Below are 16374 nucleotides of genomic sequence, written 5' to 3'. Positions count from 1 at the left end.
CGATTGAATAATTTGGAGAGTTCTGTTGTTGTCGTTATATTTTGTGAAACTACGAGGATTGCTTAAAATATAAAGTATAAAATGCACCAGTTATTTTATGAGCACGGATGGTCGAGTGGGCTAAGCGGTAGACTTATACTCCAGGACTCCATGGATCAGTGCTTCGAGCCCACATGAGGGTTACTTTTTTCTGTTTTTAAATTTTATTCTTGTTTTTTTACCGGAGCTTTTAAGATCTAATGTTTACATTTATAAATATAAAGCATTTAATGACAAACTTCAATATACGTGCCTAAATCTGTGAAAAGGCCCCTTTAATATCATCGGGAATTCTCATTATGAAAACGGAAATGGTCGTCAATTGTTATCGTCTGCAATCAGTATGCAAGCAAATAACAACGGAGAATATTGATAATGGTTGCCAAGTATGATAGATTGATCTTGAAAACCTGTGATGATAAAGCAAAAGCTGTAAGTTGTTTTTCAGTATAAGTATTTCATTTGCTTGTTTGATTGTTGTTGATACTTGTGGTGGTGACTAAGATGTTGTTGTTTATGATGATAATGTTTTTATTGTTCCTTTAACTTCGATACCTTAATAAATAGATACAGTTTTGCCACATGTAAAAGGTTAGCCCATTTATGCCTAGCGTCTAGAAAAAAGGCCTTGGCAAACAGCGCATGATGCGGCGTCTCATCAGGGTCTACGCTGTTTGCTTAAAGGAATTTCTGTAAGAAATATTCTAAATAAAGAAATAAATATACTAGACATCCGTAATTTTGGAAATAAATTGATAAAATTTAGAAGGATGAAAGAGTCCACTAAGCACAATGGGTTAAATAAGAAAAAGTGTGTTTGTGCTTGATATTTATTAATCGGATGCACAAAATTAAAACATCACACAATTGTGGTGTTACCTATATAAGAAATAACATTTCAATTTATTGTCTTCAACAGTCAACCCCATGGCTAAAATGTGTTTGATTCCGACGGAACCGTTTTACTTTGATATATTCTCAAATATTTCGTCTTGGTCATATTCCGATGCATTCGTGTGTTTTATTCTAAGTTTTATGGCAAAAATTATACGTACACGAAATATGATTATTTTTCTTTTCTGTTTAGCTTTTATTTTATTAAATCTAATCAATAACGCTGTAATATAGGCTTTCATCCCGATTAATAAAACGAATAATACGATGTAAGTACATGTATGTGAAACAGCATCGCTGGACTGTGTTTCTCGCACAATAACAAAGATCGATCGCAGGTTTGATATAGACGATAGCGAACCACACGTTTCAAATCAATATAATGATTGAAAATTGAAACAAATACCCTGCTGCTTAAAATTGCGTTTATCACTTTCTTATTCATCGCGATGTTTTTTCAATATGTTTCTTGTTGTTGTTGTTGTCGTCATGTTGATTTTTTTGCTCGCCAATAATAAAACTTATATAAGGAGCAGCAGCAAAAAGATGGCGGTGATAAAAAGTAAAAAAGGTGACGACACCGATTAAGAAGAAGATAAAAATAAGTGGATGATGTGGTTTAAGATAATGTTGGTGATGATGGTGACGATGATTAAGAAGAAGAAGAAGAAGAAGATAATGATGATGAAGATGATGATGATGATGATGATGATGATGATGATGATGATGATGATGATGATGATGATGATGATGATGATGATGATGATGATGATGATGATGCGGATGATGCGGATGATGATGATGCGGCTGATGATGACGCTGATGATGAGGCTCATTATGATAATTCTATTGATATCGGATGATGAATTGATGATGACGCTTATTTCTGTGATGATATCGGTTAAGATGAAGTCGACGACGACAAAGACTATAACCGAAAAAAACGTACCCATAGTTTTGACAGGTTCTTAATCCACCCAAATCGAACAACATTAAAATCTCATATGTCACAGAAAAACACTTTAAAAGAATTGACGTAAATCAGAATATCCCAACGCTGAACCAATCAAAATGTTCCCCGATAACTCTTCAAATGCAGGGCGCCTGATACGCAATACGAATCTCTCAACACACTGACACACACAGTTGAAATACGATTCTCACCGTTCACTTATTCCGTTACAAGCGAATATGTCGTCGCTGCGACACTCCTGAAAGTGTGTGTGTGACAGAGTAAATTCCTGCGGCCCTGAATGATATTGGCAATATTGCCACAATTGACTGCGTTGCTATGCTTAAGAGGGCTTGTGGACGCGACGAAGAAATGCATCGTCTTTGAGAATTATTTCAGATTGGATTAGATCGAGAGAGCGATGAAATAGTAGTCTTATTTTTAAAGCGAACTCTGTCTTTTTTTAACCAAATAATAAACATTTATGCCTGATAAATATAGAAAAAAGAACGCGTCGCAGTATAATTATATTATAATTTCGAACTATAGCTTATTGGAACAGAAACACACGGAGATATTGTTAAAGGTAAAAATATGAAAAAACATAACCAATAAGTTATTTGATCAGAGTTATGTGAACATGAGCCTTACGTCATAAGCGGCTAGCAAAGCTCGAGCACTTCATGCGCAGCCGCAGTCTGGTCATGATACCCTTGTCTGCTAATGCTACCACGAAGCCTTGATTGACTAGAAGCATACGATATGACACCTATTTTCGCACGACACGGCTATTATATGAAATCCACATTGATATCACAGCGAACCGCAATTTTGAGAATTACTGAGGGACAGTGAGCTTACTTTTAATATAAGGAAATTAGTATAAAAGAATTGTATATCACATAACAGTTTTGTCTGAAATGCAACATGCCTCATCTCACACAATTCTGATAGCACTGTATATACGATATGTAAATGAGTCGACAATGCCGGTTGGTTTCTATGACGACGGCTACATTGTTATTCTATAAAAGGTTGCCAGTCACGTTTTATTACGGACTGGGCAAAAGGCGGTAATAATACCATGCTTAGTCTAAGTATATAACAAACCATATAAAACAGAGGTTAAACTCAGTTCACTTATAATAAAGAACAACCATTTAATTTTATATATTACATTTACACACGGTTTACATAAAAAATATCCCTCCTTTATTGTCAAAAGAGAAATCAAACTTGTGGGTGTAAACCATGCAACGACTTCAGTTCCAATACATTTAGATATCTGTCTCTGTCGTCTGCAACACCAATATTGATGACAGCTCGCCGCAATTTCGTTTCTTCGAACATTACGCTAGAATTCATATCATGTCCACTTAAATTAACATTTCTACAGATAGTGTATTTGCAGCGTTTGGGTCGTTTGTTGCTTTTATCCATCACCTCACTCCTTCGGTTATGTATCAACTATCGATCACACCTTGCTGCAGCACTCCTAGCAGTAAGAATACGGTTGTCTATCACGCGATTATATTGACAGGAAAGTTCTCTAAATAGTTTCACAATAAGAGGTTGGGGTTCACTCCCTTGGGGATATATTTCGAAGAGAAGTTACTTGCGCTTAGTTGTGTTCTATGGTTGCCTATGAGACATTTTTTTGTAAATTTTAATTTGATTACCACTTTCAAACTGTAATTTAAACTTAATGACTATACACCGTTCACCTCTTTATCCGCAAGAAGGAACATTGTACATATTTTTGTATCAATATCGGAGTGGCATAAACATGAAGCACCAACATCAGAGATAACTTTTGCAGTTCTCCCATTCATGTCATACATTTATATATGCGTGTATTACAACGTTCAGTTTGAATACATGCAATTCAAAATAAGGTTTAAAGAAAAGTAAACAAAATTAAACTTGTCGTAAGATGGCAGATGACACTGGGCCTTTTTTGGCGACGACAATCAAACACTCATTCTCATGACTGGGAACAACGGCGTCCCTATATGCTGGCCTTGTATATACGCACTTACCATTGCTTCCGGAAAGCCGAAACAAATAAAGGGAAAATGGGATGAGCCGCCAGTGATTCAGACGAGTAGGTCAACTGAAAACAACTCAGTCCAATACGAAATATAGGCGAAAAAAATCAATTACAACTCAAATTAAATCAAAAAATAAAACACAATAAAAACAACGCCGTAATCACAACACATGAACATTCTTTATAACTGCTGAACAATCAATACGACTGCTTGAGACCTGTTAAAAATGAAGATCTATTAACACTGTACACACATTTAACACTGAGAAAACTGTTTACAGGGGCCTTTTCACAGATTTTGGCATGTTTTGAAGTTTGTCACTCAGTGCTTTATATTGATCAATGTAAACATTGGATCTAAAAAGCTCCATTAAAAAAATAAACAATAAAATTTAAAAAAGAAAAAAAAGTAACCCCAAGCAGGGCTCGAACTAGTGACCCCCGGAGTCCTGGAGTAAAAACCCATTAGACCGCTCGGCCATCCTGCCAAGTATATATGTAGGACGTATTTTATACTTTATATAAGCAATCTTCGTAGTTTCACAAAATTGAACGACAACAACAGAACTCTTCATATTATTCAATCGTTTCGCGTTGCAACGCTTTATTATTTTCAGGTTTTTTAAATCGCCAAACGATGCATATAATGGCTATATTAGACCATGGTAAATGTTTAGTATTACTGTTTCCTCACACATATCATAACTAAAACGAAAATTTGCGAATCTGAAACAACTTTTTTTTCAATTTTGTCAATTTACCAAAAGGTGAAAAGATCACTTTAAAGAGTCAACATGGGGTAGCACTCTGCAATGTTAAACAAGTGCAAACTAAATACAGTCGCCTCCCTTGTTAAAAATATTCTTAGCAAGCAATAACATGTTACCTATTGGTATTGCTCTGTCTAACGGGCGCTTAAAGCACAAACTCATATACGATCAAATACATGTACTAGGAATCGCATGAAATAATACATATAACTATTCATATACACATGTAAAAGCGATTTTAAATCGCATTCAAAAAATTAAAGCTGTTTATTAATAATCCGATATGCTGCAAGGAAAAATTGATGTTATTTATAAATAAGTTAGCTTAGATATATACGGGTTCCTTTAAAGCATCTAACACGTAAAGGATCTATTTATCACGCACATGTCCAGAGACGATCTATAAAAAATACGTCTTTGAGACTTACTAACTATCAAATCATATAGCTCAAGTCATCGTGCACTTAGAAACTAAGTAACTTTCTGAAAAAAAGAAAGAAATATACTTAAAACATATCATGTATCTAAACCAGTCGCACACAAAAGACGAACCAACAAGCTAAATCCTGTGTTAATAAACATGCAAAGCTATCAAACTATCAGAGTTGGGTATCATATACCAGGAGATCAACTACTTAAGTATATGAAAAACATGCTGTTAACAGAGGAGAGCGTAATAGCATTGGTAATTGTTCGAAAAACGGCAATTAATTTGACAATATACTAGTAGGTCACACCTATCCCAAGAAAACATGAAAGGATATATAAAGAAACGCTTCTTAATAGCTTCTCACAGAAAAAAAACATGACTGGATTTATTTCGAACTGCTTCTGTAGAGCTTACCTCTCTGTAGTCCGGAAGATCCGCAGATCTTCTCGATACTCGTACCCCGCCAATGGGGGACGCACTTTGACCATAGACCTTCCTTGATATCGAGCGCAGGTATCGAACGTGTGCGCGTCGACTCTGTGAAAAATAGGGTCTCGTTTTAACCCATTTATGCATAGCGTCTAGAAAAAAGGCCTTGGCAAACAGCGTAGACCCAGATGAGACGCCGCATGATGCGGCGTAGAATCAGGGTCTGCGCTGTTTGCTTAAAGGAATTTCTGTAAGAAATATTCTAAATATAGAAAAAAGTGTACTAGACATCCCTAATTTTGGTAATACTTTGATCCAATTTAGAAGGATGGGAGAGTCCACTAGGCATAAGTGGGTTTAACAGTATTACAGACGGAAATGTTTCTTTAAAATGAATACAAATCATCTATAAATGGATATGAAGAGAATAAGACCTGATGATATTGATACTTCTATACAGTCAATCTTGTGGATGCGACCACTTGTATTAAGCGACCTTTGTCTTATGCGACCATTTTGAAATCCCACGGAGCTTTTTCGCTATATAATGACACTGTATTAAGCGACTTTTGTCTTACGCGACCAGCGACCGATTATTGTATAATGATTCCGGCTAGTAATCTCTACATACACTAGTACATTTTGTAATTCAAATGTAGCTTCTTTTTTTTTTACGCTGTTAGGATTTCTTTTTGTTTAAGTTTGCCGAGTGCGATTGGTAAGAACTGGTTAACTCATGTATGCCTAGTGGACTTTCCCATCGTTCTTAATTGGATCAATTTATTTCCAAAATAAGGGGTATCTGGTATATTTATTTCTATATTAAGAATATTTCTTACAGGAATTCCTTTAAACAAACAGCGCAGACCCTGATGAGACGCCGCATCATGCGGCGTCGCATCTGGGTCTACGCTGTTTTTCCAGGCCTTTTTTCTAGACGCTCTAGGCATACATTGTTGCATGCCCGATGATCAAGCAGAATTGTATCGATTTCTTTTTTTGTATAAAACAAACAAACAAATGAACACGTGTTCACTTATGTGAACATGACCTTGGACATATTTAATCTGTTATTTTATATAATTGTATTTTTACAATATTTTTCAAATAATACAGACGCACTTGTTAAATACAGGATTTCATTTCCACACTTGCTAAGAAAAGTTTATTATTCTTCACGCGTCCTGCATACCTTTTACATATTAAATGAATTTGAGAAATTCAAAAGATTTTTTTACATTAAGTGCACAGAGTAAGGCATATTTACCTTTAATGTACATGTACATTGTTTTTTACGTTTTCTTAGTTTTTATGAATCTGTAACAACATTTGCTTAATTCTCAATTTGATGTTGGTGTTTTTTTCTTTCATTTTCAATGACATAGGACAAAGTGGGACCATAGGTAAAAGCTTTCGTCATTAGGAATACGTGTTGTATATATTTTTTATAATACCAACAACGCTGGCCGCATGTCTACTCAAGAATGACTCATTCCCCTATTTGCCCCAATTCTCATAGCGTCAATATGTTATTCTTACATTGGATACTTAATGACCTTGCTATAAAGTCTGACATAGAACCGACGTATCGTTTTTCAACTGGCCGATGTGCATATTACCAACTAATTCCTCGCCGGAACGCGTAAAAGTTAAAATGAACCCATTTATTCCTAGTGGACTCTCCCATCCTTCTAAATTGGATCAATTAATTTCCAAAATTAGAGATGTCTAGTATATTAATTTCTATATTTAGAATATTTCTTACAGAAATTCCGTTAAGCAAACAGCGCAAACCCTGATGAGACGCCGCATCATGCGGCGTCTCACCTGGGTCTACACTGTTTGCCAATACCATTTTTCTTGACGCTAGGCATAGATGGGTAAAGTATACTGCAAAATCATAATTATTCGTGGCCCATTAATTTGTGTTTATTTCGAAGTTTAACTAATCTACGTTTTTAACATTAAATAAATCGAAAACTTGACTACGCAAATTTCTCATTTTTTTCTCAACGAAAATGTAATCTTTTTTTAACTATGAAATGTCATGACGACGTATATTAATGATTTTACAGAATGTTGTTTCAGGATAAGCCATGTTTTTGAACCCTGAAATGGCAACAACATTTCTGTTACAGTAGTTGAATATTGAATATATAATATAGTAGTAGTTATTTTTTATAACTACAAAACATGAGACCTAAGAAATTGAATTTCGAAACATGGATTAAAAATAAATAGTAAACGATAAATGAAAGCGTTTGTAAAAAGGCACCCTGTCGAAGAAGCAGAAATCTTGTTTATTTTTTATCCGTGATCTTTTATTCTATAAAATCAGCCTGTATCGCGGACTGCTTAATTCAACACTTAACCAGAACAAGCGTGATGCAATATTGGTGATATTTTATTCATACAAGTTTTAACTTTCAATTTAAAATATGCGTACTATGACGAGTTAAATTAATAATTCATGTCTTTAAATGTAAAATGTAAGGTAATTAAACAATGGTATAAAGGCACACTTTTGAAGTATATTAGATATGGTACAACCAAAACAAAATACTAAATACAAGTAGATATACACTGAGTAAGCATTTGCAAGCAAACATGAAAAATGGAGTCGTGTTCTTGTGCGTAAAGTGTCGTCCCAGATTAGCCTGTGCAGTCCGCACTGCACAGGCTATCCCAAATTAGCCTGTGAAGTCCGCACTGCACATACTAATCTGGGACGACACTTTACGCACAAGCATTGTGCCAAGTTTTCTCAGAACGCGACTCAATGGTTATACACATGATACGCTTAGAGTTTGAAATGACGTAAGTGTTGGAAAGGAACTGTGCCGTTTTGGTTACAAGCTTTTTGCGACACGGCAACTACTGAAGCGCTGTTTGTACTTTTCTTTCAAAACAAAATCTTGCCTATGTTTAAAACATATAGACAACGGAATAGTCGAACATGAAATTATTTACTTTTTATGCCAAAAAATGCAATTAAAAATGCAATAAAAGGTTGGTAACTTATGAATTTCCTGTCCTCTAAAGTTAACAACTGTTGACGACTTGAAAGATATGTAAATATATCCTGTATATATTAACTTTTCCCCACTCAGAAGAAAAGTGAAAACGGCCATGTGCAAATAGCATAAAACCAGAACAGCCTGTGAGTAACTCACAGTCTGTTCAGGTTTTATGCTGTTTGCTGCTCATCAGTATCTAAGGGTTGGAAATGAAATCTTTAAAACTTGAATCTAGTATAAAAAAGGGTCTTTAATTAAATTTAGCTTTCTATGGGACTACAAGTATGTCAAAATATGTATCTAAGTGGTAAAGGGTAAAGTGCGGAATCTGACAAATATGATATCAAGAATCAAAGTTTTGTTTTTGTATGAAAACTCGACTGAGTAATAAGCGTTGAAATGTATCCTAGTTATAGTTTAAGCGTTGTTTTCGTTGTTTTTTCGTTGTTATAGAAGATATCAAGAGATTTATTTCACGAAAGCAGCAAGGAAGTCGCCAGAACGTGCGCACGCACATATATTATTATTTAAATGAGCCGCGTTCTGAGAAAACTGGGCTTAATGCATGTGCGTAAAGTGTCGTCCCAGATTAGCCTGTGCAGTCCGCACAGGCTAATCAGGGACGACACTTTCCGCTTTATGGTTTTTTTAGTTTCAAGAAAGTCCATCCTTACCGAAAATCAAGTTTAGGCGGAAAGTGTCGTCCCTGATTAGCCTGTGCGGACTGCACAGACTAATCTGGGGCGACACTTTAGGCACATGCATTATGCCCAGTTTTCTCAGAACACGACTCAAATAAACATAAATGGCATTCTCTATCATATGTGAAAGAATCGGATGTTAAGGTATGTTGGGTAACGCACCTAGCTGAATAATGTATGTAGCGCTTTGCTACAGCTAACGACAAAAATAATTTATTATCAACATGTCTCTTTAATCATTGATGACTTCAATACACCTTGTCTGTTACAGCATTATATTAGAATTTATTGCTCAAGCGAGGATGAAATATTAATGAAACGAACGCTGAACTGGTATTTGAAATCCAATACCGTAGCATTTGAGATTGAAACAGACACCTATATACAATGACAATGTTACACGTGTTTAATTGAGTCACAGCGGGAATTGTTAATCACAATAGTGATGAAAGGAAAATCTATATGTTTGTTAAATCAATAACTGTATTGTCAACAGCCGTTCTGCGGACGATAGAAACATTGTCTACCAAATTGCAAAGAAATTCCGCAGTTCAGTTTAAAAATCAATTTTATCTGAACTTTAAAAGCAATTTGTTTCTTGAAAAAAAATGAAAAAAGTATTAATTTTATATCAAATTTAAAAAGCATTTTTTGTTTAAAATAAATGTTTTTTCTGCATAAACACATTTTACACCAGGAGAAAACATATCTAGATATTTTTGCATACTTTTATACAATAAAATCACTCGAGTATAAACACTGATATAGCCATGTCCTGCGAAAATGGGTCTTATATCATATGCGGACAACATTGCACAGCTTGGACATCCGGGTACCCATATGAGATCACGCGACCGTGCGTGACATTTGAGCGGAGACAGCGTATTTCTTGACCAGACTGCGCAATAGGACAGGCTGATCTGGGGATACTTTTGTCCCATATGGCATATAACCCATTTTCGCATGGAGATATAAACGAATAAACATGATACACTAGGAAAACATTCTTGGACTTTCTTCAAACGTAATAAGCGATCCTTGTACAATAACTTATATATTAGTCAAAGAAGCCCTTTAATACATTCATGACTAGATAGTCGGTGTCAAGGCAATGATGATGAGGTATAAACAACAAAATACAATTTAATAATTGATGTACTAATAGTCTTGTGGGCGACATACGATTGCTATCAAGTGTTGTCAGGGAGTGCACATGACCTGCAGTATGTTTCCCACACACAAGCGTTTATTATTGATGATTTGTTTGTTGTGGTTATTGTATTAAGTTTGGATGAGGGTCGCTGGTGGGTGGAAAACCGATCTGCACATTTCCAATAGTCATGATCAGTATCACGAAATGTCGAAATAGCGAATTGATGTTTACATAATTATTTGTTACTGTACATTATTACAAATGCAATTACGAAATGTCGCATCGCTGTTGTAGGCTAAACGACACAATTACATTGATGGTGCTTGATGTGAAAAATATTAAAAGTACGAAATACTTATATTGTATTGTGAAAGCAATTACTAAAAACTTTATCCTTCTGCTTTCTTATTCAGTGCACGTAACACTTACTTAAACATGTTCTGTTTAATTTTATTTTTTTAAATAAAAAAAATGAATATCACGCCTGATAGTTTCTTTATAATTGTGCAATTAACATAATTTTGCTTCTTTTTTAATTCCAAGCATGCCTGAAAAAAAACTGGTTTAAATACAACTTCTTCAAGGGAGTGTTACAGGCCAATGCCAAAGTTTACGCACACAACTGACATAAGCATGAATGTTGTTTTCTTCAAACACAATATGAGACTCACAAGTTTAAAAAGGGGCTTATGCATCTGCGTAAAGTGTCGTTCAAGATTTACTCATGCAGTCAACATTCTTATTTTGACTATGTTATAATCACCTTTTTACAAGCCCTTTCACACTGAGTTTTTAGATTAAGTTTAAACATATTTATGTTAACTCGATTGCATCAAAAGCCTCGGGCATATAGAAACGCTCTCGAGTCCGTTTCCTGGGCCTATACTTTTTGTCTTTGGGGAAGATCAAGAAAACGCTCCCCGAGTGGGGATCAAACCAGTGACCTGCCGATCTTATATTGTGTTTATATATTGTGGTTATACACGTGCATAGGCTTCACTCAAGTATACCTATAACGATTTAACGTTGTTTTGGTAAAGAACAATTTACCTGTTTGCCATTTGAAAGCATTTATACAGCTAAACATCCACATGGTTTGAATGTGGGACACGCTCTGGGAAAAGGGGGTTAAATGCATGTGCGTAAAGTTCATTGCTATGGTTTTTGTCGTTTAAAGTAAGTCTTTCCTTAGAGAAATGCCTAGCGAAACAGGCGGAAATTGTTATCCCTGATTAGCCATTGCGGACCTCACATTCTTATCTAGCTGGACACGTTACGCACATGCTTTAAGACCCGTTTTCCAAGACTCCGTCTCATATTTAAAATATTGACTGTAACACACTCTCCGACCCGTGTAAATTGAGTAGCTTCGTTATTGTTTCTTTTACAAAATCTAAGAAAAACACGTTTAAAGGGATACTTGTTGATACATGTTTAATATAGGAGACATTATTTTTACTGATCTTGTTTTTAATGATCTTGTTACCAACAAATTCATAATTTGTGTTCGCATTTGAAGGTTTAGCACGTTCATCGGCTTAACACAATTATACATATGTGCACAGGCGATTCTCTACTGTTTTTGCGTCAAATCATACATCAGAGGTTTTGATATTAAATAATGCAATTTATATGATACTTTTTGAAGGTTTTCGTTATAAATACTGTTATAAGTACTGAACGACATGGTTATCTACCATGTATTTGCATTCTTAAACATATGAATGTTCGATTTTCCTGGCTCTACTTTAACCCATTTATGCTAAGCGTCTAGAAAAAAGGCCTTGGCAAACAGCGAAGACCCAGATGAGACGCCGCATGATGCGGCGTCTCATCAGGGTCTCCGCTGTTTGCTTAAAGGAATTTCTGTAAGAAATATGTAAATATAGAAATAAATATACTAGACATCCCTAATTTTGGAATCAATTGATCCACTTTAGAAGGATGAGAGAGTCCACTGTTCATAAATGTAGTAAGTAAGAATAAAATAAGTTGCATGCAATAACAAACATCATAACCACTGCCATACATAGCACTAAGTAGCACTTTTGAAGATGCTAACAGTTTCAATTTCGTATCTCTAGTAACTACCCGGATTCAAACGGATAATAAAATGCATTTAGCGAATAAATAAGCCCCCGGTAAGTTGATTTCTTAGTAAATCGTGTATTGCACATGCCGAAAAAAACTAATTGTCTCGTGTTCTATGTTTTGAAATGTTTTGACGTTTAAATGAGAGTTTAAAAAGTGCATTAGAACATTTATTTCAAAATGCTACTATTTACTTTGATCCACTATGTTATTGCTTACTTGTTGATATAACAACTTTAAAACGATAAATGTAAATACTACCTTTTTTTTAAAAATGAACTTGAACGATATATAACATTGTCTTAATATGACGACACACGTGACAAAATCATCTTTGAAAAAAAAATGCAGCGCAAAATGAATTCTTTACTGTATTAAGTATTGCGAAAACGGTATCATTTCAAAATGTATAAATGTTTATTATCTCAAACTAGAATGGAAATAAACTCGTTATTTATCGTTTAGTTCTACGACTGATAGTTGTCCACGTTATTAAATTACTACACCTGATAATGCCAAGTCGTTATTATTTGACCGGCTGACATTAATAATCGAACGTAACTCTGACAAACAAAACACCGCCACAACACCACAACACCATCACACAAACGAACAAATAACGAACTTACGTTCTGGCGACGGGTAAACCACCCACGGTGAGATGCAAAGTCCGATCACTAACAAAATAGTGGCCGTTATGCTGAGCAACACCGACATGTATCTTGAGCGCACAAACATCTTGTGTTCCCAGAACCGCGACAGTGTCATAAGATCCCCTGGAGCGAGGTTATGAAGACCGTAGTGGTCGTGGTGGTTGGTGCGCTTCCGTTTCTTTTTGTCGGTGACAATGTACGCCTGCATTCGTTCATGTCTTTGGCGCTTAATGTAGTTAATTTCCTCCTCGGTAATGTACTTGTGCTCTAAATCCGGGTGCACGAATATCAACCCCTCGTGTCGCGCTTTTTTCACCGGCGTCGACGCTCGAGGCGCCTGCGGTTGGTTCGCCAGCTTCTCGATCTTCTTCCGGTAGGAGGCGCGTCGATCTGCACCCCACTTCATCCACTGCGACGTTCGCTCGGATAGAAAGCGTTTCTTTGATCCGGAGCGCGACCGGAAGGACCCCTGCGACGATCGACTCCTCATTGAGGAGCTCCGTTTCTGCTGCCGGTTCCATTCGTGATCAATTTGATCCAGGCGCAGGCCGACCGTCTGCTGGGCGGTGAGGGTCTGACTCTGCCGGAAGAGGTCGTCAAAGTTTGGTCCCAGCATGGCGCTCTGCACGCGAAGGGACTCCGGCTTCTTGACGTCATCCCCACGGAAGTCAATGGGCGTCTTGTAGACGCCGACTTTGAAAGAGTCCGTAGGCAATTTTATCTCTACCAATTGTTTCATCTCGCACTCCGCGGCTTCTTTTTCGGAGCCCTCTTGCGAGATAATGTTTGAACTAACACCAGAAGCTAAATGACTATAAGCCGTCTGAATAATGGGTTCGGTATGTATTCCTTCGGTAGCTATATATTGCAAATTGCTACTTTTCCTTTGTTTATTTGCATGATAAATTATATTATCAGAATCGATAGTTTTCGTCCCAAACGTGTTATTACCTCCATGTAGGCTATTTGTTGTGTCTTCGCTAAGATCAATACCCAGGTCTTCACACGTGCTCGGTCTTGCGATACATGTAGATCGGGACCCATTCTCATTCAGCACGCTCTCTTGAGAACTAAAATTGGACGCAATTGTTTCACCGAGACCGCTGGTTTCTGTGGAGCTCTGGTTATGGAGCCGACTCTGGCGGTCGATCGCCGTCGCCCGTGGATTACGAGGATCTACCGAAAGAAAGTTTCCATCGTGCTGTAATAACTGTTCGGGCTTGACCAGTTCGCCCGACATTAATGCTAACTGGGTCGTAAAACTTGTATCCGAAATGCGCTCGTCCGTTTTCACGTCAAACGCGACGGTTTTCTTGCGATCGGAATCGCAGCCTGTATCTTTTAACGCCGTGTAATGCACAGGCGCTGAAGTGTCTCCGAGGTTTGTTTTCACACGGAACTTTTCCTTGTATTGAGATTTATAATCCGCAGCGTCTGTCAAATCTGTTCGTTTAGAGTCAATTTGCGTTAACTCGATTGCATTCACTTCTATGGGAACGCGCGACACACGCGATTTGTAAATGTTATCACTTATATTGCATTCGCGACCCGTCGGTAGCGGCAGGGTAACGTCCGAGCTGTACTTATGTTCAAACGTAAAGTACATAGGCGATGTCGATTTTCGGGCCCGCTCCTCGTCCGAGTCGGACCGGAAGTCTCTGACGTTCCACTGTAGCGCCCTCACTTTCTGCCGATATGAAGAGTTCGTTTCGGATAACGCCCGAGATCCGACGCTAGGCTGTCTCGCTGTCCGCTGTTTCTCGCCCGGAACAGACGGAAGTTGACGTCTGGTTCCGGGTCCCACAATGTTACCTTCAGGGTCAATCAGTTGAGTGCGAGGGATTGGCGATTTCGTTGCGTCATTTGAGCTAAAATCATCGGGATGATCTGCTGCCTGTTTAATTCTGACTCGTGAATATGACTCGCCAAGCTTCGATTGGGTCACACGTACATCTGTCGCACATGAATCAGATTGCAAATCGTGTTCAGTGATGCGTCTCTGTCTAAACAAAGCACGCGATCGAGTTCCAGCACTATCAACACTTTTCGTTAGGTAACTGAAATCAGTATCCGAATTATTGTCATTTTGTCTCACCGGATGCTCGTACACTTCCGTCGATGCGCAACGAAACTTTCGCGCAGCTTTACGTGTGAATTTGTCGTCTACTTGGTCTTCGGACGATTGAGGCGTCAGAAGATGTCTGCTTTCGTCTTGACTATGCTGTTTTTGTGGAGACCGACGCATCTCTTAGTAGTTTGTGAGGAGAATGCGGCACTTACAGGGATTTCTTCCACATCTGACACGCTCGCTTTCCGTGGAATTTGTGAAAACGACCTGGAATGAAACGTCAACGAGTAGGATGTTGGCAATCGAATATCAGGTGTGGATAATTGATAAAGTGAATGAATGCATGGACGTTTATAGAAGTGATCTATGGAATCAATAAATGAATGGAGTATTTATTTATGTATGTATGTATGTATTGATTGATTGATTGATTGATTGATTGATTGATTGATTGATTGATTGATTGATTGATTGATTGATTGATTGATTTTTTATTGATTCATTCATTAATTTATTGACTGATTGATCAATTGAACGATTGATTGATTGATTGATTGCTTGTTTGCTTGATTTATTGATTGATTGATTGATTGACAGTCGCTCGGTTAGTCCATTATAATATTTTAAACAACTGTTTCTGGTATAAAATCCAATAACCAACTGCAGCTAACAATAAATGCGAATTTTATAGATAAATACATTTGAAAGTTATTAATTATTAATTGGATAGAACGCTCACATTTTGTTCGGTTTTTGTTTGCAATGATCACTTGACATTGATTCAGTCTAAATATAGAAATCATGTGTGCATTTCACAAATGTAAGCTGTTTGAACTTCGAAGTCAATACTAGTTTTCATTACCAGACTCTGTTAGATATCGGTTTACATTTGAGTCTATACATTCCGCTTATATCCCAAGGGAATATATTCTGTTTTGAGATAAGCGCAGCACGATGAATTATGCATATATGTTTCTTTAATAAAAAAGTAGCTTTGATCTTAAAACAGCATAACGTAAAAGCTTTATCGTTCTCGTTTTGTTTTCACAAACAATACGAGCACGCAAGACGGTAAAATTCACTTGAAATTAGCTATAAACATAAACCACGCAGTGACTATTAAAGTA

General features: G+C 36.9%; 1 protein-coding gene across 1 annotated transcript in view; it reads right to left on the bottom strand.

Annotated features, from left to right (window-relative positions):
- LOC127881489 (uncharacterized) overlaps nt 1-14476 on the bottom strand; it is a 37060-nt gene extending 22584 nt beyond the window's left edge. Inside the window, exon 1 of the mRNA XM_052429390.1 lies at nt 13259-14476. Within this exon, the coding sequence (XP_052285350.1) occupies nt 13259-14419 (1161 nt within the window). The 5' untranslated portion in view covers nt 14420-14476. The remainder of the gene's footprint in view (nt 1-13258) is intronic.
- Nucleotides 14477-16374: the final 1898 nt, after the last annotated feature.

The sequence above is a fragment of the Dreissena polymorpha genome, chromosome 5 (assembly GCF_020536995.1).
Source record: "Dreissena polymorpha isolate Duluth1 chromosome 5, UMN_Dpol_1.0, whole genome shotgun sequence".
NCBI lineage: Eukaryota > Metazoa > Mollusca > Bivalvia > Myida > Dreissenidae > Dreissena > Dreissena polymorpha.
The sequence above is the reverse complement of the archived record's forward strand: the minus strand, read 5'-3'. Positions and strand labels throughout refer to the sequence as shown.